General features: G+C 38.0%; 2 protein-coding genes across 3 annotated transcripts in view; one reads left to right on the top strand and one right to left on the bottom strand.

Moving 5' to 3' along the window:
• Positions 1 to 3,309: 3,309 nt before the first annotated feature.
• radx (RPA1 related single stranded DNA binding protein) lies at positions 3,310 to 14,261 on the bottom strand (the record flags this gene model as incomplete). The annotated part of the gene is made up of 15 exons (XM_083901803.1): positions 3,310 to 3,929; positions 4,018 to 4,194; positions 6,072 to 6,308; positions 6,394 to 6,545; positions 6,624 to 6,668; positions 6,883 to 6,995; positions 7,065 to 7,216; positions 7,875 to 8,042; positions 9,455 to 9,550; positions 9,629 to 9,748; positions 9,862 to 9,962; positions 10,580 to 10,688; positions 11,831 to 12,023; positions 12,385 to 12,527; positions 13,655 to 14,261. 15 exons carry the CDS (start codon positions 14,259 to 14,261, stop codon positions 3,793 to 3,795), a joined length of 2,550 nt encoding a protein of 849 aa, XP_083757929.1. The 3' UTR covers positions 3,310 to 3,792.
• A 6,705-nt stretch (positions 14,262 to 20,966) lies between these two features.
• Positions 20,967 to 24,396, top strand: part of tbc1d8b (TBC1 domain family member 8B) — a gene marked incomplete at its 5' end in the record, with an annotated part of 35,376 nt that continues 31,946 nt past the window's right edge. For both annotated transcript variants that reach the window (XM_083901630.1, XM_083901631.1), the window contains one exon: positions 20,967 to 21,093. In XM_083901630.1, the coding sequence (XP_083757756.1) occupies positions 20,967 to 21,093 (127 nt within the window). The remainder of the gene's footprint in view (positions 21,094 to 24,396) is intronic.

Below are 24,396 nucleotides of genomic sequence, written 5' to 3'. Positions count from 1 at the left end.
TCTAATCAGCACGAGGCTCATTGTCCCAGACTTCTCCCCCTTTTTTTAAATGAAAGATATTGCAGATGTGATAAAGGTTGAGATCCACAGTAAATGTTAGTGCATTAATCTGTTTTCTTGCTACGATCTTCTTACATTTCAAGTCACTATATTTTTGGCTAAATTAAACACTGTGAAGCATAAACTCATCAGCCCAGCATCAGATGTTATGGCCAGACCCAAGCAGGCCATCATCTTTACATCACATACAGTAGGTGATGATATGACACAGTGAGGTTGGGGGCAGTTGTAGGTGGTCAAGTTCTGAATGGTGCTGGTGGAAACAGGTGGCCACTTGAACTGAACGAACTAAACCTACATCTCTCTATCTGTGGTGATAGCTGCATGCTATATGTAACAGCAGTCTGATGTTACAAATGAAACTCAAATTATTCCAAATTTCCAAAAAGAAGTTTGACATAAAAGTTTCCTTAAACTCTCAACCCTATGTCAACTGAGTCAATCCCAGCCGACACGGGGGGTGAAAGGCGGGGTCACAACCTGGACAGGTCACCAGTCCATCATAGGGCAAACACACAGGGGTGATCAACCACTCACTGTCAAATTTACACCTATGGTGAGTTTAGAGTGTCCAACCTTAGAGTGCTCACCTATCGGGAGAATCCCACCTGCACACGGGGAGACCATGCAAACTCCGCACAGAAAGGTCCTCAGTCAAACCGGGATCTGAACAGGTGACCTTACTGTGAGGCAACAGTGCTAGCCACTGCCCGTCAACCATTGTACTGGGTAAAAAAAAAAAAAAAAGTAGAGGAAAGTCCTATGGCAGCTTGAAGAGTTCACAAAGGTCCAATTTTGTTCTTAAAATGCCTCCACATTTTTTATTTGAACATTTCTAACATTGACAATTCTCAATCAATCAGTCAGACTTTATTGACATAGCATTTTTCGTACAGTGATGCAACTCATGCAGCTTTATGTGGGGGGAAAAAACACCCAATCACACACCTGCCACACATAAAATAGATCAAACTAAAAAAGCAGACATCACAAACATACATTAGACATGTACGTTGAACCACACATTTTGCATTTGATGTGCTAAGGCCTTTACAGCTAAATCTGTAGCATCACTGGAGACTTTGACCAATCACAGAGCAGTTCAGAGAGGGAGATAGAGAGAGCGAGTCGGTGCTACTATTGGCTGTTCTATTGTAACTGTAGCTCCTCACTCCAGCTCACTGCAAAAACACCGGAAAGACAGACACTACGTATCGGCAGATAATTATTTTATCTCACTTCAGCTCTCACCATGTGATCTCGCCTACTGCAGCCTTAACTGCAGTTAGCTACATTCAACATGATCATTTCCTATGTGCCATTTGAATTTGAACATTTTTTATTTTCATTTATACAGTTTGAAATGTATAGAGGTTAAAATGATATGGAAGTATTTTTGTAATGGGGTTTAGACATAGGGGTTTAGACATAGACACAAGGCTTTATCCGCATGTACTCACTTGAAGATGGTTCGTGCCACATAATGTGACATATGAATAGTTTTTTGAAAAGAAATAAAACATTTAATTAAAAAGCCTGAATTCTAGCTAATGTGAGAATTCTCAGAATTCTGATATGAAGACAGAATCATAATATCACTCTAAATTGACAGTAGAAGGATAGATGGCGGTAGAAGATGAGTGAGTGAGAATCCTGACTTTAATTATCATAATTTTCTTTTTTTTTTTTTAATTTTGTATCAACTTATTTATTTTTTCACAGGCGGCCCCTAATCTTCCTCCATAATAATCACAATTGTTTGATGTCACTTCTGTGGGTGGACTGCAGGTCTTTAAAAGGTGATTCAGCCACCGTTTTAAAGAGGTTTTAACAAAAGTATCAATGCAAAAAATCATGAAAATATAGATGGACAATGGGAATCGTGATCACTTTAGCAACACATGTTCAATTTAAAAATAATAGTGACTACATGTAAAGGTTCAGCTCAGAGAGGCCATACATGACAATACTGATTTAATTTATTACAACATTTATTTTGGTTTTTTTGACTGAAGAAAATCTGAAAACATTATTGCAAAACTGATTTGGCAGATTGTCACCCTTTCACCTAGTGGTCATACATATCCCCATTTGATGTGCTTTCTGTTGTTGTAAATAATCCATCTGCTTAGTTACTACAGTTTTTCTTTATCGCTGAGTCATGAAAGAAAATGTTCTTTTTTCATGTTTTTATTTAAGCATTATTTAAGTGTCCATTTTTGTTTTTGAAGGTATGTGATTTTAATCTCATTTGCACACACACACACACACACACTCAGCCCTTTGTTGTTTCATACAAAAAAACATTGATTATATTGTATTAAAAAAAGTTTAAAAAAAAGAGAGAGAAAAAAGTCTAGACTATATAATTGTTTAATTTATATGTCCAAAAAATGTAATGTATGTTACATTATTTTAAAAATGAAAGTAATTTTGTAACAGCTAATGAAGTGTCTTATTAAAGAATGTATTTTTTTGTGTTCAAGTTGGTGTTTGTTTTCTACAGTATTTATTATCAAAATAAGCTTTAAAACTAAATTGTTAATACTTTTTTAAGAAATTTAAATGTACATTGTAAAATATACCTTATTCTATACTGAAATATTTATAAATGAACAGGGATTGACTTGAAAATAAACATTTTAAACACATGTTGTTAGTATGCTTCTCAGCTGTTTGGTCTTAAAGGGTTAGTTCAGGATTTTTAAAGTGTGGTTGTAATGACACAGATTCTCTGTCAACATGGCTGCCAACAGGGACACAGAAAAACAGATTTTAGTCAGTTAACAAAGGCCTCACCTGATACATTATATGACTGTTTAAGTCTATGACATCTTAATAAGACATTTTCCACTTTTCTAACAATTAAACAGCCTTTTTTGACTGTAAAGTTTGTAAACTGCTTACTGTCCTGCAATAAACTCCAGACGGAGATTTTAGCTCAGAGGAACACAGGAGCTGTTGGTCTACTGCTGCTTTGTCTGGTCAGTCTGTGTCACTCAGGTAAATCTGAATGAAGACTGAACACTGATGGAGGCAGCAGTGGATCAACAACTCCTGTTTACAAATTTCAATTGAAACAAAACTGTGAGAACTTGGGGTAAACATAATGTCAATATGGGACAGGCATAGATTTTTAGTAAGTGAGCCTTATGTTAAGTGGCTGTTAAGTCCTGTTATATTTTGCTGACAGCCATGTCACTGATAACAAGTCATCCACACTTCAAAAACCCTGAACTAGCCCTTTTGTTAGAGGAATATACTGAATGTTGTTTCATTTGAGGATCAAGTCACGTTTGATACGAGTGACTGAGTTAATGTCAGTCAAATTAAAAACCACTACAAGTCTGCATTTAATATTTCCTGATCAAACTTAAGGTTTGCGGTGAACCCGTTAAGGCTCAGGACCTTGTTGTGCCTGTATACCAGGCTCCACGATATGCAACGCACACTTGGGTATACCACGGGCTTAAGCCAACATCTGTAGGTCACAGTTAACGTACAGTTGTTCAGCTGGTTAGAAAATCTAGTTTATTTAGTTAATTTCCCTACCTTCCAATCTCAAAGCACTACTTTAACTTTTTCTGTGCACGTGTGACAAGTAATCAGAATTAATGTGATTACAAATATGAAAAGACGAGAGCACTTGGTTTCTTTTGCTCTTTCTCTCCAACTGACATGCTTCATGTACAGTTGTACACTGATGATGTAACTCTCACAGAGGTGTAGCCATTAGCTGACAGAAACATCAGTCACTCTGTAAACCTTGTTGATCAGGGCTTCCACCTTATCTCCTCCTAGATGACAAAGATCAAGGACACACACAATGTGTGTGTCCTCCAGCTCGCTGGCAGTCGCCAAGATCTCCTCTGCAAAGATGAGACAAAACAGCAGGATCCTGAATATGAAGTCATGTTTTAGTGACTAAAGGCTGTGAGGTGTTTGTTGCTGTCCTACCTGGCTCAGGTGCAGCCGAATCACTGTGGTCATCTCTGAGAGGGCAGAGGAAGCCTGAAGAAAGACAGGTCAGCATTGTGTTGCCATGGGGATCCTGGGGAAGTCCTACAGCCCTGGGATCGTCAGCACTCACCACAGGAAAATACGCAGCATCAATAGCGATCTGCTTATTAATGCCTGACAGGAAGATAAAAGAAAAAAAACAGTGTGGAAAGCTGAGATCTGCTGTTTCTCAGTAATTCAAACAAGATGGAAATGTTGTATTTAACTAGGGATGCAACGAAATGAAATTTCACAAACACAAGGCCGAAAACCGAAACCAAAAGAAATTATGTCAATTCTGTACCATTGTTTTGTTTTTTTTTAAATCTAATTTTGTTGTTATGGCTGGGAGTGTGTATACTTACCTCACTAAGGTCAAGGCATTGCAGTTATAGAATGTTCTCTGGTGTGAAGTGAATGTCTTGGGGAGTTTATAATCTGCACTGTATGCAGCCAAGTTTCACTTTTGCGCAAAGAGACTTTCCAGCATTTAATAGGTGCTATTCCAGTTTTCCACAGTGTACTCACATCTTGTTGGAACCATTTTATTGGTGTTCCAAACTGATCTTGGATAGACTCTAAGCGGGAATAGACAGACGCGTGCTGGCCGCAGTTTTCGCAGTCTTTCACAACATTGCGTCGGTGCTAAAAGTCTTCCGGACAGAAAACAAAAATGGCTTTTTTTCTTGGCAATTTTCGGCCGATAATTTTCAGTGCATCCCTATATTTAACATTTGCTGTGTCTTTTTGTCTAGTCAATTTAAACATGTAGTCTGTAGTTTTGTTAACCAAACATGTTGTCAGATAGGCCTGAACCAATACCAATGGCTGACATATAGCAATCAACTTGACATTCTTGGTTCTCACTGAAAACATGGCTGCCAGCAGCGGCACAAGCCTCACCTTGTAAAACATAATATGTTTTACAAAGTTTTACAAACTTAAGTTGGCATATTATGCCAACTTAAGTTAATATCTTGAGAATATATCTAGCCTTTACCAACTGGAAACTGTTGCAAACTTCTCTATCTTGCGCCAAATTCCATAGAGAAAATTAAAAATTTTTAGAGAGCATGGGTACAAGAGCAGCTGTTCCATTTCATAAACCTAATGATTTATAAAACCATGCTCACACATCCCACATCAGTTTCCCTTCATAAAACAGCTCAATTTGGTGCAGCTTTAGCGAGCTACAGTGGGCGCCCATAGTTGCAAATAAATAGTCAGAAAAATGCCAACCCAAATTAATTAATAATGTACGTGTTAGTGAAGTGGATGCATGCAAAGAAAAATTCATTTGTTGAGCAAAGTGACAAAACGGCATCACACTGTCAGAATGTGGCAGATGCTGTGAATGCTGCTACCTCAGAAGTCCAATGGTGTGCTTCACAACAGCGCCACCTAGCTGTGCCACACTATAGACCCTCTCCTCAACACACTGTGAAAAAAAAAAGTGAATAGCCACCGTTTCAGTGGGTATCTACTGTTATCTCCTGTCAGGTCAGTGAATGGCTTGTCTTTGAAAGGGTTGTTAGTCAAATTGGATTTGTACGTATAGAAAATTGTCATAGAAGACTGAAGACTCCCCACAAAATCTTCCTTTTTCCTCATCCTCTAGCAGTGCCAGAGAAGATCTATACACATCGTAATAATATTCCTTATTATTGAATTTGAAAAATATGATGGCAATAACAATAATAATAGTATTATTATAATATAATATAATAATAATGTGGGAATGACATTAAACCCAAAATTATCTTTAGAAGCGTAATAAAATGTCATACATAATCGATCCTCCTGTTTCTATGTTATTATTCCTAAATGATTGTGTTATAACTACAGCATTTTTATAAGTGTTATACCAGACATTTATTTAACGTCCTTTTGGGTGGGTGTGTAGTACGTGTGCATTTCAGGGAGTTAGGCAGGTTAAACACGTCTTTTCTGTTTATGTGGGCCTTCTTCAGTGTTCTCCAAAACCCCCCGAATGTTCCCTTTAACTGTCTTACCTAATATTGTCACTTGGTAGAATCCTGGACAAACCACAGGTAGGAATGTGTCAGTGGTTTGTCCTGGTGTCCAACACATTGACTGAAGGTTACTCCACTGCAGCAGGATGTTCTTCGCATCAGTTGTGAACCTCTGAGAGACACTGCCCTCACAGAGTCCACCCTGACTCAAATGTTCAGACACTTCCTCTCTTTGCTTTGGCCAGCTGCTGCTTTCCCAAGAAAAAATGTCAGAGCCTGGTGAAAAACGGGCACAGGATAAAGCATCGGACATCATCACGCTATCAGATCCTCCAGTAAAGTTGCAACTCCAGTCATTTACCCTCATTTGGATTTTGTGACTGTGGACTATGTACCACATCCTGAGCTTCTTCTGAATCACAGTCTTTGTCTTCCCACTCTGCCCTGAGTTCTGTTTCTGGGGGCACAGCTGACTTACTTGGGCTGTCATGCGTCTTTTTTTGTTGAGCTTTTCTGTAGGAGCAAAGACAAATAAACTTGGGGTGGTGGAAATACTTTCTTGTTGAACAGAAAAAGATCAATCTTAACTACCTTTTCGATGTTGTGCCACTAAACTCTGAGGACTGCGTCTCTTTCCTAGAAAACATATTACATTTACAGTGCTTAACAAATTTATTGGATCACCCGTCATAAAAACAAGAAAACATTAATATTTTAGAAATCTTTCAAGTATCTTTGCAGTAGTGGTCTAATAAAATTGTTAAACACTGTATACCACATTAGATATTATATTAGCCCAAATTTAATTTAACCTCTATTGATCGTTCAATATCAAGCCATTCCATCAAACCTGGTATAAATTCTTCTTTTCCTTCTGCTTGGTGAGATTATCTCAGTCTGCTCGGCTGCTGAGGGCTGATTGTGTGCGTCTGCTACACACATAACAGTAGAAATGTCTGACACCTGTAGGAAAAACAGTGGACTTTATTATTTATTGATCATTAACCTTGAAGAAGATGCTTTTTTTTTTACCTCACTCTCTTGTGTTCTTTGCGACAGTGTGGTCTTTGGTGTTTTCATGTACCACACTGATGTGATTTGTCCTTGAATTGCCAGTTTTTTGTGTTCCCTATATTGCAGTGTCTCTAACTCCGTCTTCAAATCAGCGGCAGAAACTAATGGCACTTGAGTTGAAGAACGAGAGGAAAAAACAACATGGACAAATAAAACAAGTCAATTCGATGGTGTAATTCAGAATTTTAAATCCTCAATGTACTGTACTGTAGTGTACTACAGATTAAGAATACACTCCATACATTTAAACCTAAACTAGATGAGTCTCATAAAAGAACATTTCATATTTTATTCTACACCACAAAGTGTTCAAAACGTCATCAAAGAGTAAAGAAAACAGCAGAGGTTGAAGCTGTGCTTTCAGGATTCACTAAGAAAAGTATGTTATTTTTGACAGCGTCAGTGGTGGAATAAAAATGTATACATACTCAAAAAGATAATTTCATGTAGTGATGGTATTAAACATAAACAACCAAATTGTGTATTATAATAGTCAGATTCACACACACAAGCCAGGCTCAGGCCCAGACCCAGTTTTTATAAGTCAGACTTATTTTAATCTTCCATTTAATAAGCCAACTCATTTTGTGGAAAAAATATACAGTCAGTATGTCAAGCATTTTCGAGCACTTCATCCAAGCAATTTTCAAGGATTTCAAGCACCTGCATGAACCCTGCTGTTGCGTTAGCACATAGACTCACTTGAACATTTTGTCTCTGAGGTAAAAATGTTCTTAACCCTGTAAACCACTGTGTTTATCTCCTAACCTGAGGCATCAGCCGCTGACTGTGTGAAAGTCTTCGGGGGATGAGGGTAGCAGTAATGGCCACCAACAGCTGTCTTTTGTAGGACAATGTTGTCTTTCAGAGTCTTGGTCCACTGGATGAAGCTCTTTACTCTGGGTTCATTTACATACGGTTGACCTCTGTGGTAACCTGGAGATGGATGATATAAGAGTTGAGCTTTCACTTCAGAGACCAGGGGTCCGTTTCTCAAAGAAGGTTCAACAAACTCTGAGTCTAACCCTGAACTCTGAGTTGATCTACTCTGAGATAGGAAACTCTGAGTTTTCGGTTTTAGAACAGCTGATTTGAGTTAGTTTGTTCAACTCGGAGTAGTTTCACCTCGAGTTAAGCGCGTGCACCACAAGTATAAAAAGACAGCATTAATGGAGCCCCGTTTCGACGAGTCACCATGACAACGGGGAAGCGGAGGGTGACGTTCTTCACCCGCAAATTTTTAGAAGGAAGTGTAACACACCAGCAAAAGAGAGGGAGACGACGTCGGAGAGAACACGGTGATGCGGAAGTTTTAATGTCGTCCTTTGCACAATCACAATAATATTACGGGGGAAACTGCTTGAGTTGTAGATTATTCATTTATATATTCTATATCTTTATTTATATCTCCCGCAGGGGAGAAGCGCAGTTGGCAGCAGTTTAAGATGAAACATAAAAACATTGTTCAAACAGGTAAGACCTCAGTATAATCTCATGGGATTAACCTCATTTTGATCATGTTTTACATAAATTAAATATGAAGTGGCTGTTTGACTGTACAGTTGTTTTATCCCCAACATAATGATGTTTTCACACATAAATGACTTCTCATTTGTTATATCACATTCAAGTGCTCTGCATCTATGACGTTGTATAAAAGAAAAAATTGTAAATTTGTAAATTTTTAAGTAAAAAATATAATTTGAAAAACCGCAGCGCAACACAATTATCTGATGGGATGTGAGAGCATGACTCTGGTTGTTAATGTTAAATATAAGGACTGATTAGGTTGTGTATGTAAATGATGGACTGTGAAGTTGAAATTTACAGCTCAAAAAGAAAAGTGTGTGGAAATGTAAGGACATCTATTTAATTCTCTGCGCAGTAATGCTGCACCTTCATCCACGGGATCACTGTCAAAAGGACATGGTAGTGAAAATAGTCGCCACCTAATATAACTTCTAATGTAGACGCAGAACAGACGCAGAACTATACTACGCCAAAACTCTGCTGACTGAATGAATGAGGAAATCAAATACCGTGTGTGTCTGAAAGAGGGCGGAGACAGAGAGAAACTCCAGGTTTGCGGAGAAAAACCTGGTCCCGACCAGGTTAGGTTCAAAGAGCATGTTACCATGGTAACTGACCGAGAGGTTAAGTTACCTCTCTCTGTGAAACAGGCTAGAGTTACTCCTCTTTCTCTGGTTTGACTTACCTCCCTTTGTAAAACGGAAAACTCAGAGTTTCCCTCATTTCAGGGTTAACAGACTCAGAGTTTTCACTAAACCTGCTTTGTGAAACGGACCCCAGTACTGTCAACACAGTATTATTGTTGCTGTTGTGCTTACCTGAGATGAACATCTCTGTCTCGCAGCTACTTGTAAGGTAAAGCAATGAGCCTTCCACAGGACAAACCCTCATCTGCGTGCAAACCAAGTAGGTCACTGTGGGACAAATGAGGATGTACTGAAACAAGTGAAGATGGCAGAGCAGTCACAAAAAAAAGGGCACAGCTGACTTACTTGGGCAAATAGAATTGAAGATTTCTGGTTGAGAAGAGGAAAAAATCTCCAGGATAAAGGGATGATGAGATGTCCCATCCACAGCATGGACCCAGCGATACGTCCAATATTTTTCCGCAGCTAAGTAATAAAAACATCTCAACATCAACGAAACATCATGGAATAAATTCACCAGCTTTCCTCCAGACTTTGCAAATTATTTACGTCATAGCGGAAAGATAAACATTTCCTACCCATGATGCCTTTACTCTTGACTCTTTCAACACGGCCAACGAATGTTACCAGTCCAATGACATCGCATGCAGAATTGTTGGATAGTTTTTCCAGCTGTGACCTGTAACAAACCTACAAAGCATGAGGCCATTTCTGGAAGAAAACTGTTCATAATAATAGGTTGTGCTTGTGCTGCATGCACAGAATAATAATTACAATCAATCAATCAGGGTTCATTTGTATAGCATTTACAACACCCATAAGGTAGCCTAAGATATAAAGCATATATTATAATCAGTAAAATAAGATAAAATAAAAGAATAAGTAAATATACTTTGCGAGCAGAAGGAAAGTGTCACTATGCTATTTTGTTCCCAAACTTAAGCCAGGCAACAGCAAACAGATGGTCCTTCTTTTTTTGTGTAAACCAATGCAGCGATAAAATACAATACAATACAATATACAACAATAGCATATTCAGCACCAATGAAGTCCTAGAAAAAGACATAAAATAAAAGATCCAGGGTGAAACATTTAAGAGAGTTTTGTATTGGCACAAATTTAATAGTACACTATGAATAGTGTATGTAAATGTGTATAAGCTTATAATAATCACAAATATATACTTTTTTATAGCCTTAGATTAAACCTTTTATATGTATTTAGTTAGGGGCCTTGCCTTACAGAGGCCGCCATCTTGTGCCAGCAGACCTTTATGTAGCAAGGTCAATTCATTACCTGGTGGTGAACTGGTAGGAAACCTTGGGCAGTCCCCACTGAGGCAGCACACTCTTCTGTGACACTATAGTGATGATTGAAGCTGGTTTGCGAGGGTTCAGGCAGATTTCTTGGAAAAATACATATGGGGTGAGAAGGTGAATGTTCTGTAGGAAGTAAAGCTGCGCAATACATGGATATTTAATCTATAATGATGAGAAAAGACATGTTCTGTGATGACTTTTCCTGGCTGTTGTCTTCATAATCATCATAAATAACTTTTATTTTATGCCTAGTTATGTATCAATTTCATGTACACACGTACAAATCCTTCATTTAACATTAAAAAGTCAATAGAAATAAACCAGGTATCTGAAATGAAAGGTATTAATAAGTGTATTTTAAGATCATGTAATAGAGATAATAAACAGTAGATACTTTATTTTAGAGTGCATTTCCAATGTATTGCCATTCTCCTTTGAGAAGCACAAACATCTCAAAAGAGAAACAACCTGTGTGCAGTTTTACATCCCCACATGTCTTGTATATCAGGATATAGACAAAAAATATCTGGATATTATTTATAAACTATAAACTAAACTGTGGAAAGATGTAAAAAAGTATATCAAGATAAGATTTTTCCCATTTCAGAAAACCCTATGCGTGTACTTCTCTACTTCTAAAGTCTAAATGTAAATGTGCTTCAGCATCTGGATGTACTCGACAAATTACTTTCAAATCAAGGAAAGAATAATAAAGAAAGGCCATAAGAGGCAAGTAAATATTATTCTATCATTACAATATATTTTATCGATTTTGACATTGACCTATTTTCTCATGTCAAAATATAAAAATAAAATAGGCCAACAGAAACAATTTAAAAAAAAAAACACTTTACAATCACATTCAAAAATGTGTGTTTAAAAGTGAAATGCTGAATGCTTTCATCCCGTCCCTTAATGGCTGGAAAAAATGCACCAGTCAAAGTACCAATCTGTCAAAAAGTTAACTTTAAATCTTAGTCTGGATCATCTGGTTTAAACCATGACTCTGGGGTTAAATCCTGTAGAATGGAAAAACTCATACTGAAAGCAGATGCATGTGTACACTACAGAACTGCCTTAAAATATGAGGATTGTATTGACAAGTTGATGCATATCAATATCATCATATCATGTGTGCCTTCTCTATTTAGAAAAGAATGCCATCGACACAAAGAAGTGCTACTAATCTTAAAATGTAATGACCTTGATCAGTGTTTTTTGTTCTTACCGACAGAGGAAAAAGCCTTGATTCTGTGATGGTCCATTTGTGGGCGTGAGCGGTTTGAATAACTCTGCTTCACGGTGTAGTTCTGAAGGTACAACACTGTGCCCACAGTCAGTCTCTGGTAAAACTCTGGACAGAGTTCGTTCCAAAGCACAAGGGACATTGTGCCGCTCTGGTCTGCAACTTCAAAGTAGGCCTGAAATATGAGAAAGCATGAAGTGAGACCACACTTTCTCATAAGATTACAGGAAAAAATGGAGAGAGTTACGAAATTCAATGGGTGAGAAACTGGGATCTTAGTTGGCATACAAATTTAAGATATAAGCTTAAATAAATTGAGGACTCTTGTGTGGTTGTGTAAGGTACTGATAGTTAGCACTGACTGCACTGTGTTTGCCCTTGGTGTTTAGTTGCTGAAATCTGTTTTGCCTTTCCTTTGGTTTTCAGGGAGAACAAGTAGTCATGCTGTGTTTCCATGCCTCATACAGTCAGCCATACACACAAAAAACACCTGTGATTTAAACTATCAGTTAAAATATCTTTGAGTTGAAAGTTACCTGATAAGGAAAATCAATCTTGAGCCCAAACTTGCCATAATATCTTAATCTGGATTTGTGAATTATCTTCACTAGGAGAGGCAAAGGTTTCCATGAGCTTCTGAAGTTTGACTCCAGACTAGAAAGAAGAGTAATCTTGGACACTGTGGAAAGGAAGAGAGTGGAGACAACAAATCATTGAGATTTTCTGGAATAAGCAGAGGTACAGTTTCCAAACATCTCTTGGTCATCAACGCCGTAGGATTCTGGATACTATAATGCAGGGGTCACCAACCTTTTTGAGACAGAGAGCTACCTTAAGGGTAAAAAATAATATGGAGGGCTACCATATAATATTTTTTTGTTTGTTTACCATTTAAATGATTAATATTATGCATTCAACTGCATACACATTAATTCCAGTGCTTACTCCTAACGATTACCAGTTTTTATAAACAATATCAAAGATATTTTACTGAGTGATCATACGGATACATGCAAGTGAGGTGAAGTGAAGTGAGCCCGCGGGCACCGTATTGGCTGCCTGCGGGCTACCAGGTGCCCCCGGGCACCACGTTGGTGACCCCTGCTATAATGCATAAACATAAAGCACCTGGGCCTTGAAACCTAAAGTTAGTTAGTTTTTAGGCAAAACGTCCAAATATTATGCAGTATGTAGCTTTGCAGAGCTACAGGTTTCCTGTCGATTTGGTTTATATACTAAATACTATACTGCAGACAAACTAGAGAAACCAATATTTGCATTTGTGAAACCTTTCCCTGCAAGTGAAAACAAAACTTAAAGGACATTTCAGCGAGTGTATTAGACAACACAACCCAGGTCTTTATCAAACCTGGACTTACAGACTGACTACAGTGTTGGGATGAACTGATATGAATATACTGTGTACTTAGTATTCAGTGTATAGTATATTTATTGCCACTAATTTACTGTATCTAATGTAATCCTCATCCACCCTTCATCTACAGCTTCTCTGTTTCTGAGGGTAAACTGAAGAACTGGAACAAAGCCCAGATCATAGTATTACAGCAAGAGGCATGTCACACCCTGGACAAGGTTATGAAGATAATGGTGATGATAATTATTATCAATGTTGAATTGAAATACACCTTTTACACTGGTCTCTATCTCTACTTAATTTTCTTCTTTCCTTTCCCCTACCTCCCTCACTAAAAGTGCAGTTGACTAGGAACTGATTTAACATCTGTGAGGTAAAGAGCACATTTTCTGGGTGAAGTGTGACAGAGGGACCAGAGAGCTCCATCTCACCGTCCAGCACTGTTTCAGCTGCGGAGGAAGCTGGGGTCCAGATGTCTCCCTCTGGATCGTCGTTGTTCCACAGAGGCAGGTAGTGTTTGCGGCTCAGCTGAAGGGGAACATCACTCTGCAGCTCCACACTCCTCTCCATGCCCTGCTTGACCAGCAGAGGCAGTGAACTGGCGCCGTTAATCCGGGGCAGGAGGGCAGAGTTCTCTGCACAACATCTGACCCTTTCAATGCTGATGTAACCGTGTCCCAATCTCTTCTCGTTGTATACATAAGAACACTGGGTTATGCTGATGTCAGCACCGGTCCTCAGGGTGTTTGTGTGAACCAGGTGGTTTAAACGAGGGTGAATGTAGCATTTTGCTCGCCACAGCCCGTCAGTGACCGTCACGTCGTAGCTGAAGCCGTGGGTCTGCTGCTGCTGTCCCTCACTGCGGTCAGACAAATACCTCTGAAGAGCAACGACGGCGACAGGAGCTTCCTCGTCTGTCGTTAACGTCAGGCTCTGTGTCGAGGACAGTCGCTGCAGTATCTTCTGCAGGAAGGACGCCGGATAAACAGCAGTCACGGTCGACGAACAGGGAGACCTGTTGTCGTCCGTTGATCTCATATTAGCTTGTTGGCTAAAAAACGAACTTCTTCCTGTCAACTAATATCAGCGCATTCGTACGTACTCAGACAAATTTTACTAACTGAGTAAATGTATCCGTAGAATCAGAAATGCTCCGGAATGAGCATTTTAACGTCGATAACGAAGTTTAAATGAGTTACCTCGGTCTGAAACGACGCACACGCACAACGCGGATGCTGTGTGATTGCGTCACTATTTGTTTTTAACAATAGAGGATAAATGTATACGCTAACGTTATATACAACCAACGTTTCTAACAATTAAATATCGCATATTTCAGTATGTTTAATATACTAATCGGATAGTTTATCGAACAAAAATATATTTTTAAATTCCGCGCTGAGCTGCGGACAGTCGACTAAAAGTGACGTCACCATCATGGATGCCAGGATGTGTAGAACTCTGCCTTGAAGACAATTTTGCCATGGTGGCCAATCTGGGTACTGCAACCAGAAAAATACTCTTTGGGCAATTTTCCCATTGACCACAATAGTAAGAGAGACGCCTGTAAAAGTCCCCACTGGACACCTCGAGTCACGGACACGGGCTTTTATAGCTCTTTATATTCTATGTTTTTACATGATTGGAGTTTCATACATGTAAAACATTCCTAAAGGCCATAAAAAGCCCAGAAAAATATTATATCCCTGCGTGACGTCACAGCTGTGCACGAGCACAGGAAAGATAAGAAAACTTCATGAGAAATGTGAATGAATTAAGACAATGAGGGGTTTTCCGTTTCCATTTTTAAAATATTATGACAAAGCAAGTTTTAGTTGTTTATTCGGCGCTCATTAACATTTATTTTCAAACGTATTATCGATGTATTAACGAGCTGCTTTGTGGATTCATTGAGGAGAGGAGACTGAACCTGTATTCCTGTAACACATATAAACTAATAGTCACGGTCCTAACCCAAACAAACAATTTTTATTGATCGTTTTAATCATTAACTTTTCAGCTTCACTATATTCACTTCTATATCGTTTGTTTTGCATTTATTTACAAATCCATGGTTTAACGCCGAAGTTAGTTAGTTAGTTAGTTTTCTGTTAGAGAAGGTGTTTTATGAAATCTGCTGTCCGGGTTACTTGTATGTAGCTCAATCTTCTGTGGCCACGGTGAAGGTGATTGAGAGACATTTGTGTGCTATAGCAGCCTATGGCCAGTAGATGGTGCTAGGCTACATTGCTTGTGTGTTACTGAAGGCCTGTTGCTGAATGGCTGATAACGTTTCATGTGTTGGGTGTTGGTATCCAGAGATATCACAAACACATGAGCCAGTGACTTTATCACATACAGTTCTGATGGTTCAAAATATCCTGCCGTTATTTAGATTTTCCATGTGTTCATTTGGAGATTGGAGAAAATGTCACACAGTAAAGTACTTCATACTACTTGTGCATGAAGTAAATAAAGTACTTTGTCCAATAAAATTGGATCCATTAACTATGACTACACATTGTGGATTTTATCCCACACAAAAGTCAGAATCTTGCTCAGTTTAAGGAAATTTGACACTTGAAAAGTAAATAATACTTGCAAGAAGTAAAAAAAAAAGTACTTAGTACAATTATATTCAAATCATAAACTACGAATGAAAATTGTGGATTTTAAACTACTTCAAATGTAGACGAATATTAAAATTTTTGTTTTTTGTTATTTGACCCTGGATTTGGAGGTACACAGTAAAACTGCGAACTGTACCCCCCCCCCATCGCCCTATGTCAGCTGAGATAGGCAAATAGATAATGGATGGATGGATGGGAATAATATGACGACTGACAGTTATGACAGGCTGTAGGTTCATTATAATCTGTCAGGATAAAGCAGTATTTCAATGTAACAAAGTACAAAAACTTAAGTACATTTTATATCAGAAAATGACTTCTGATACTCAAGTAGCCTACAGTCACTTCAACTTCTTACACGTCACATATTTTTACTTAGTATCACTTTCACTTTTCTCTTTTTGCTGCGCAGTTAAAATAGTAATAGTATCCATGATGCAGGCCCGAAGACACTTGACTGTTGCTGTCAACTCGAGAAGGGCTATCTGCAGACCGCAGACCCTGGCAAAACACGCCCCTCGGTCTGTAGATAGACCCATAGATGGTCAACGCTCCGAATTTCACTTCCGCTCCGTCAGACGTCGGTCTACTTCTTCTTCTCGGTTTTTTAACGGCGGCTAGCCACCGATATTACGGGGCATTACCGCCACCTACTGACCAGCGCTATAATGGCGGTATACTTATTATAATATTAATAATAATAATGTGTATAAGTATACACTTATACAAGTACACTTATATAACTACAAGTATACACTTGTATAAGTATACACTTATACACATACTGTATACACAGTGGTATACAAACGTTTGGGCACCCCTGTAAATGTTCATCATTTTCCTTTATAAATCATTGGTTGTTTGAATAAGAAATTTTGGTTAAATATATCATATAGGAGACAAACACAGTGATATTTCAGAAGTGAAATAAAGCCACAGGCGCAGTTCTAGTTCAGCTTCAGCTTCATTTTGGAATAAGGTGCTGTGGACAGATGAAACTAAAATAGAGTTATTTAGGCAAAACAAGGGGCGTTATGCATGGTGGAAAAAGAACAAAGCATTCCAAGAAAAAACTTGCTACCTACAGTAAAATTTGGTGGTGGTTCCATCATGCTGTGGGGCTGTGTGGCCAGTGCAGGGACTGAGAATCTTGTTGAATTTGAGGGTCGCATGGATTCCACTCAATATCAGCAGATTCTGGAGAACAATGTCCAGGAATCAGTGACATTTTTTTTCTTTTGTGGTGCCTAAACTTATGCACATGTCTAATTTTGTTTAAATAATTCTTGCAGACTTTCTGTAAATCACATAAACTTTATTTCACTTCTAAAATATCACTGTCTTTGTCTGCTATATGAAATATTTAACTGGAATTTCTAACCCAAACAACCAATGAATTATAAAGGAAAACCATGGAAATTTACAGGGCTGACCAAACTTTTGCATACCACTGTATAATCTCCCAACGAGGCCCCTTTCCTCATTCTTCCGTACACTCTCCGTATACTTTCTACTGATCTAATGCAAATGATCTATATCAGAGTCAACATTTATATTCAAATGAAGGTAAAAATCATATCTTCTAACACATTATTTGAATAATATATTATTCAAGATTCAAGATTCAAGATTCAAGATGCTTTATTTATCCCGAGGGAAATTATTGTGCAACAATTGGGAGGTAAAAGTGTAGATGTACAAGAGTTAAAAGATACATTAAATAAAATAAAATAAAATAAAAATAATAATAAAAATAAAATAAAATAAAAATAAAAATAAAACAAAAAAAATAAAATAAAAATAAAAGTAAAATAAACAAATAAGACAATGCAACAAAGTGCCAAACAGAAGGAAAAACAGTAACTTACAACAGTAACTTAAATGCAACAATGCCACAAAAAAGAATCCAAAAAAGAATCACAGTCAACGTAGGTATATATAATATACAGCAGTACGCACGGAAATAAAATAAGTACAACTAAATATGGTGAGCACATGTTGAAAGTGATAAACAGTGATAAGGTGACTAATGATATCAGCATAGTGCAAACAAAGTAAAGTGATGAAGTGATATGGGTAAAGTGACATTTTGATCAGGACACAGTGTCTCCACTGTTCCTAATGCGAAATGAAATAAATATATTCTCCCTGGCACAAGGGTACCTTGTCAGCCCTTGTACCAGCCCTTGACCTGGCGGGGGAACATTTGTGTCTCTTAAAAAATATAATAATATATATATATATAATACCAGGGTTTCTCAATCCTGGTCTGGGGACCCACTGCCCTGCATGTTTTAGAAGTTCCCTTGCTCCAACACAGGTGATTCAAATAAATGGGTCATTATTAGGCTTTTGTAGTGCTTGATGATGGGCTGAACATTTGAATCAGGTGTGTTGGAGCAGGTAACAATTTAAAACATGCAGGGCAGTGGGTCCCCAGACCAAGATAGAGATTGACCTACAGTGCTGTGCAAAGGTTTTAGGCAGGAATTTATGCCTTCAAATCATCATCAATTATTGTAGGTACACTTACACAAAGTCAGGGGTTTTGTAGGATTATAATCAGGTGTATGATCAACCAGTTATACCAAAAAGGGGATTGTTATTTTCATATGTATATCAAGCATGGTCATTAACTGAAACAGAATTAGTAATACGCTGGTACTCTTGAGTAAATGAGCTAAATCAGCAACTAGTGAACACGCCTTTTTACCTCAAGGAGGCAGTAGAGTATTACACCTGACCTCCTCCTCAACTGCATGAATGCCATCGTGGGTATTGGGTCCAGACACACTGTTGGACCAGTCAAAAGGCTGCTACAATATCTTCAAATATCGCCCATTTTCAAAGGAAGGAAATAAGACATTTGAAAGTTTTCTTTTTAGCTCCACAGAGCTTTTTGTTGCTTTTCAATACATTTTATTCAGCAAAATAAACTAACAAATCTCAATCAACTAATCCGAGAAAGTGTCAGACAGCTGATTATCAACATACATTCATTCATACATGTAAAGTTTAGGATTTCTTATATTTGTACACACGTGCATGCACACACACGCACACACTGTTATTTCTGTATTTAACACAAACTATACACACCAGTCATGAACACACAAAGCAGGATCAGTTATGATTTTATACAAGCCATTATCTTAGCTGTTAACATATTAAGCCTTGCCAGGATTATTGTTCTTGAAATGTTGAAATAACCCTTATTTTATATTCTTGAAAATCATGCACAGACCTCCACAATGGCTTAAATGCAGTGTCACAGTATATACAACTTTACCTGCTTATAACTATTACTATTATTATTATTATTATTACCTATTACATAAACCAATTTTATCCTGATCTGTTAAGATAAGATATACACATATGAACTTGTCCAATGGGACTGAAACATATTACATTTAAATCCGTAGTCTGGATCAGTCTCATGGTAGAGTGTGTGATCCTGCATATACATAACAGATTTTGCCCAATGTAAGAGATGGGGATTTCTTGACAGTTTGATCATTTTTTGTGACATCATCATCATCACCTATACTCCTCACAAAAAATTCAGATCGATCAGTCAAAAATGGTAGAGCAAGCTGCTAACAGAAGGACAAACTTACAGATGAACCCACAGCCATGAAAACATAACCTCTAATAATATTATTACATCACACGTTCAAATGTTTTGCATTACTTAGGAAGACCCTTTCCTGTTTCATCATAACAGTATGATGTTGCATACATCGCGATTACGCAAATAAACTCTTTTTTATTCATTTTGTAAAACTTTACCTATTTACCTACACAGAACAATGACCTTCAGCTCCACTCAGCACTTGATATGAGCAAAAGCCTCCCAAGGGACTTGGGAGCTAGTCGATAGATAAAATGCAAATGCAAATGAAAACCATGGCAAAACTGATTCATTCAGCTTTAGGCTTTAACAAGATGTTCTAATTTTGAAATTTGAGACATAAATTATAAAATGAAATGACAGTAACTTGCTGTTCACCATTGAAACACCACCAAACGCCATTGTCTAACCTCACCAAAGCTCTTGTTGTTGAATGGAAGCAAAATTCAAATTTTTTTCATGCCATCGATATTTGATGGTATATTTGATTCACAGCTGCTCTCAACCATGGACTTTTACAGTATATAAACTGCTGTTGCAACTTCCTGACAATGGAATCAGTCGTCATGGTGTTTTTATTTCCCTCTGCAAAGCAGTGTTTTAAAACAGTGTTTTAAAACAGTGTTTTAATACAGACAGAACCACATTCTATAATGTGCCACTTTTCAGCTATGCTTAGCATTAAGCTAAGTGTTATGTTATTATAAATTTCAGAAGTATGAAGCCTCATTTTATATTGGATGTTGGTGGCACATTCTTATTTGTAATGCCATAGGTTATTTAAATGAGCTTTTCCCAAACTTTTAAGTTAGTAAAGATAGCATTCAGACTAGAGGATAAAGGGACAGATTATACAGAAATACACAGGTACTTGATGTCACTTTAGGTGAGTTGAGAATAGACGATTTTTTTAACTATGTATCTAATATGTTGTAATTTCTGTTATACTATTATACAATGAAATTATTGATATAAACATTGTGGAATGCGTCACTTTTGTATATGACTTTTCGAGTTATCTTGCTAGCAGACAGACATACAGAAAACGTATACCTCATTGGCAGAGGTGCTGCAGCCACGTGGTGGCATGCACTTCCGTACAATTCACATTGCAGGAAAGGTTATCATGGAATTTTGATCTGTTACTCCACAAAACCCAGTCACCTGTATGTCCAATTTGTGTGTTGTAAGGTATTCATTCATCACTTATTTGTTTGTTGCATGCATCCGACCTACCTACCTAGCACAGCTCAGGGCAGATACATTAATTTCTGTAGTTCCGCCTTCTCGTCGGAAAAAACTACAATCCCAGAATGCCCCGCGCCTTTGGCATCGTTTCTTGTCGACGTGGGAAGGAAGGGATGGCGTAAGAAGGACTCGGACACAAACAAACGTCCACTGGGTTAATGTGGGGTCTACGTTAGCGTTGACCGTGACATGTCAGGTGGATTTGATACATAACTCCATGACATTAGCAACATGTGGCTCAAACCTGAAGAGATTCTACTGAAAAACGCCTTCAAATTATGGCTCACCGAGAAGGATAACGAGTACTTCGTACTGCAAAGGAGACGAGGGTATGGGGAAGGTGGCGGCGGTTTGACAGGTAACGATACCAACCGTTAGCTGACAGCTGCTCAAACATTTAAACTACATATAAAAACAGCCCCTAAGTCATTAGCTGTACATTAGCTTAGCTAACATGCTGCTCGTCTGTATGTCTCTCTCTGTGTGTAGGGCGGGTGTTGCAGACCACTCGCATAGAATTATATGTAGAATATCCTCACTGCAACAGGTACAAGCCTGGAGTCAGTCTGCACAGTGAACAGCTGGTTTGTCTGTGGTGAACACAGCAGTTAGGTGTGTGCGTGTGTGTGTGTATGTGTGTGTGTGTGTGTTGATTTATCTAGTTTGTTTGGTTTGTCACAGCTCAGTGTTGACATGGAGGTCACGTGGGAGAGGACGCTCTGTCTATGTGTGTCCACCACCAGAGGGGTGTCAATGGTCTTTGAGGGCCCCAGGAAAAAAAGAACCTGGAGGGACCAAACATGGACAGAACCATAGTCTCCTGGTGGGGCACCTAAGTAGGACATGTTGAGTATGGAGGACAAGACCTGACATATCAATAAATAAATACATAAATACATTATTATAATATGTTTTTATTTATTTCTGTATTTATTTATTATATATTTACTATATATACAGAAATAAATAAATGCATAAGTAAATGCTTTACATTTATTTCTACATTTATGTATTTATTTATTTATGCATTTAATCCTATATTTATTTCTTTTTATTTATTGATACGTCAGGTCTCGTCCACCATAGTTGAGGGGTAGAGACCTGACCCTGAATCCGTTTTTTTTTTCTAATTGTGTCAGTGTTTTATCCACACACATTTTTGGGAGCACTGAAATGCAATTTTTTTGAAAATGGGTTAAAATCTCAAAATGCCACCCTCGCATTTCTGTGTAGACGACAAATACGCTACTTTGGGTAAACAATGATGAGCAGCAAATGACAGCTGAGATGTGCTCAGATGATCCTCATGTGGAGGATAAAGCAGTAGAAAATGGATGGATTGATCTATCAAAGAAAAAAGTTGAAAACTGAAAACTCAGAAAAATTGTTTTATTTATTATATGTATTATTTAGATAAACAAACAAACAAAAACATTCAAACTGTGCTAAATGCAGGCATTAAGAACTCCTCTATAGTTAACCTGAATGTGTGGATATGTTTGCTTGTCTGTATAATGCACTAATGGACTCATCATTTACTTCTTCTTTTTTTTAGTGAAACATAATACATATTAGACATGGTGAATACAAGCTGCCCGTGATTTAAGTGTTTGAAATGTGGGATGGTTTTTGGTCTAAGTATTTTAGAAACTGCTCACAAGGGTGTCTAAATATCCAGGGTTTTGATCTGGTCTGAAAACAAAAACATCCAGAAGAAAATGCCCTGTTGATACTAAATAAAGGTCAGTGGAGAATGACTGATTCTAAAAGACGTTAATAACTGAAATACAGTTGATTGGTCCTCCATGAACCGGTTTGGAATCCTTCATTCGACTCATTTTGCCTCAATGACATAAATTTATGAATCAAGGTAGATGCTCCTGTGTCGCAATTAGCTAAATACTCACGTGTCTTTATGGATGCAAGTTTGTGAAAGTGAGTGTAATCAGTGTGATTACAAAATCACTTGAGAAACCACCAGTGACTGTGTAGTTTCACTGTTTTTAACCTTATGGCACAATGTGACAGCCTTTAGGTAACTAACGGATAATTGCAGATAATGAATGGTGTTCTAGCTGAAGACACTAGTAGCACTGCCCTGTCTGGCTGGTTAATGATAGTGGAGTTTAAGTGGTACCTGATGGTACATAGCATGCTACACTTGAAGCCCCCTCCACAGAGACTGTCTTGTATGCACTTATGTATGTCCTTTGTTGTTGCTCTACAAAAATGAAAAGATACATTTTGTGAATTGTGCCAGATGTCTTTGAAGCCTTCATGTATTTGGCAGCTCACCAGTAAAGCATGTTGATGTGGAGAGCTGATCCTTGTTCAGAATCAGCAGGCATCTCCGTGTAATCCTGATGCAGTGCAGCAGCGACCTTGTTAATTATTCATGGAGGACATGTCAGAGGGAAGGTGTAAAGGTAACAGATTTAGCTAATTTTAGTTATGTGGCTTCAACATAGATTTGGAGAGCATTTCATCTCTTCACTGCCTGTATGACTGTATTGTGTATAATCAAGTATATAACAAGCAGCACTGAATGGGCCCTCGCAGCATCATTAATGTTGGGGTGTGGAGCAACCGCAATGGCAACAAATGGAAATGGAAACTAAATGTGTTACCAAAGGCATACTTCCTGTTGCCAGTAGGTGGCACAGTGACTGGCCTCGCTCCTAAACTATCACATTCATCATTAATATCAATGTTCTCAGTCTTTCCTCCACCTCTCATTAGGGAGTAACACCTGTCCCAGTCATTCCCCTCCATTAATCCTGCGAAGATGTTCTCCAAACATAAAAACCAGCCTGAAATATCTGCGCATGTGAACGATCTGACACTCGTCCTCCATGATTCGACTAACACTTGAAACACACGCCATGGCTGTGGGGAGGTCCTTTATTTATTTATTTATTTTTTGTTTATTTTTGGCTGCTTGTTATATTAATTATTCATCTTCATCTATTGTTTACTGAATATCAATACATAACAAAACAAATGCTTTTATTTGTATCGCTTCATTTATCGCAAGTGACATCGTCATTGCAATATACAGCAATGTTATTGTACATTAAATTATTTCCTTGCACCAATCTGTACCTGTGTTATAATACTGCAAAATAAACTAAAATACCAATCAGTGGAAGTCATGCTCTGGTCTACTGTATATGAACACCGATCCAAATGATGATTAGCATATACTTATATACTCATTCAGAATATTAGTATGATCCACCAGACAAAGGAAATTGTGAATGAATAGAGCAGGTATAAGTCACTGATCCAAAACAAAAAAGTCAACTGCTCAGAGAATTAAGTATTTAATTAAACTTTATTAGATTGATAGATTTGTAAGTATGGTTGTGTGAGGTACTGACACATGCGAGCTGCCCCCTGGCTCCCTGTACAAAAGTACACAGAGATTATCAGTATTTTTAGCTCATGGGGATGCAGGAGCTACTAAAGGGAATTGTGTGCAGTGTTGTTGAAGTAGAAGAGGAAAGTGTCCCTCTTTCTGAGATCTCTTCATTTACATTATACTTAATTTTTTAAAATTGAAACGGTTTCACAGTATACAATGGTATTTTTTATGCATGAGCATGAATGAGTGCGAGAGTGAGTAAGAGAGGTGTGTGTGTGTGGGGGGGGGGGAGCATCA

This window comes from Microchirus variegatus, assembly GCF_963457635.1.
Source record: "Microchirus variegatus genome assembly, chromosome: 15".
NCBI classification, from domain to species: Eukaryota; Metazoa; Chordata; class Actinopteri; order Pleuronectiformes; family Soleidae; genus Microchirus; species Microchirus variegatus.
The sequence above is the reverse complement of the archived record's forward strand: the minus strand, read 5'-3'. Positions and strand labels throughout refer to the sequence as shown.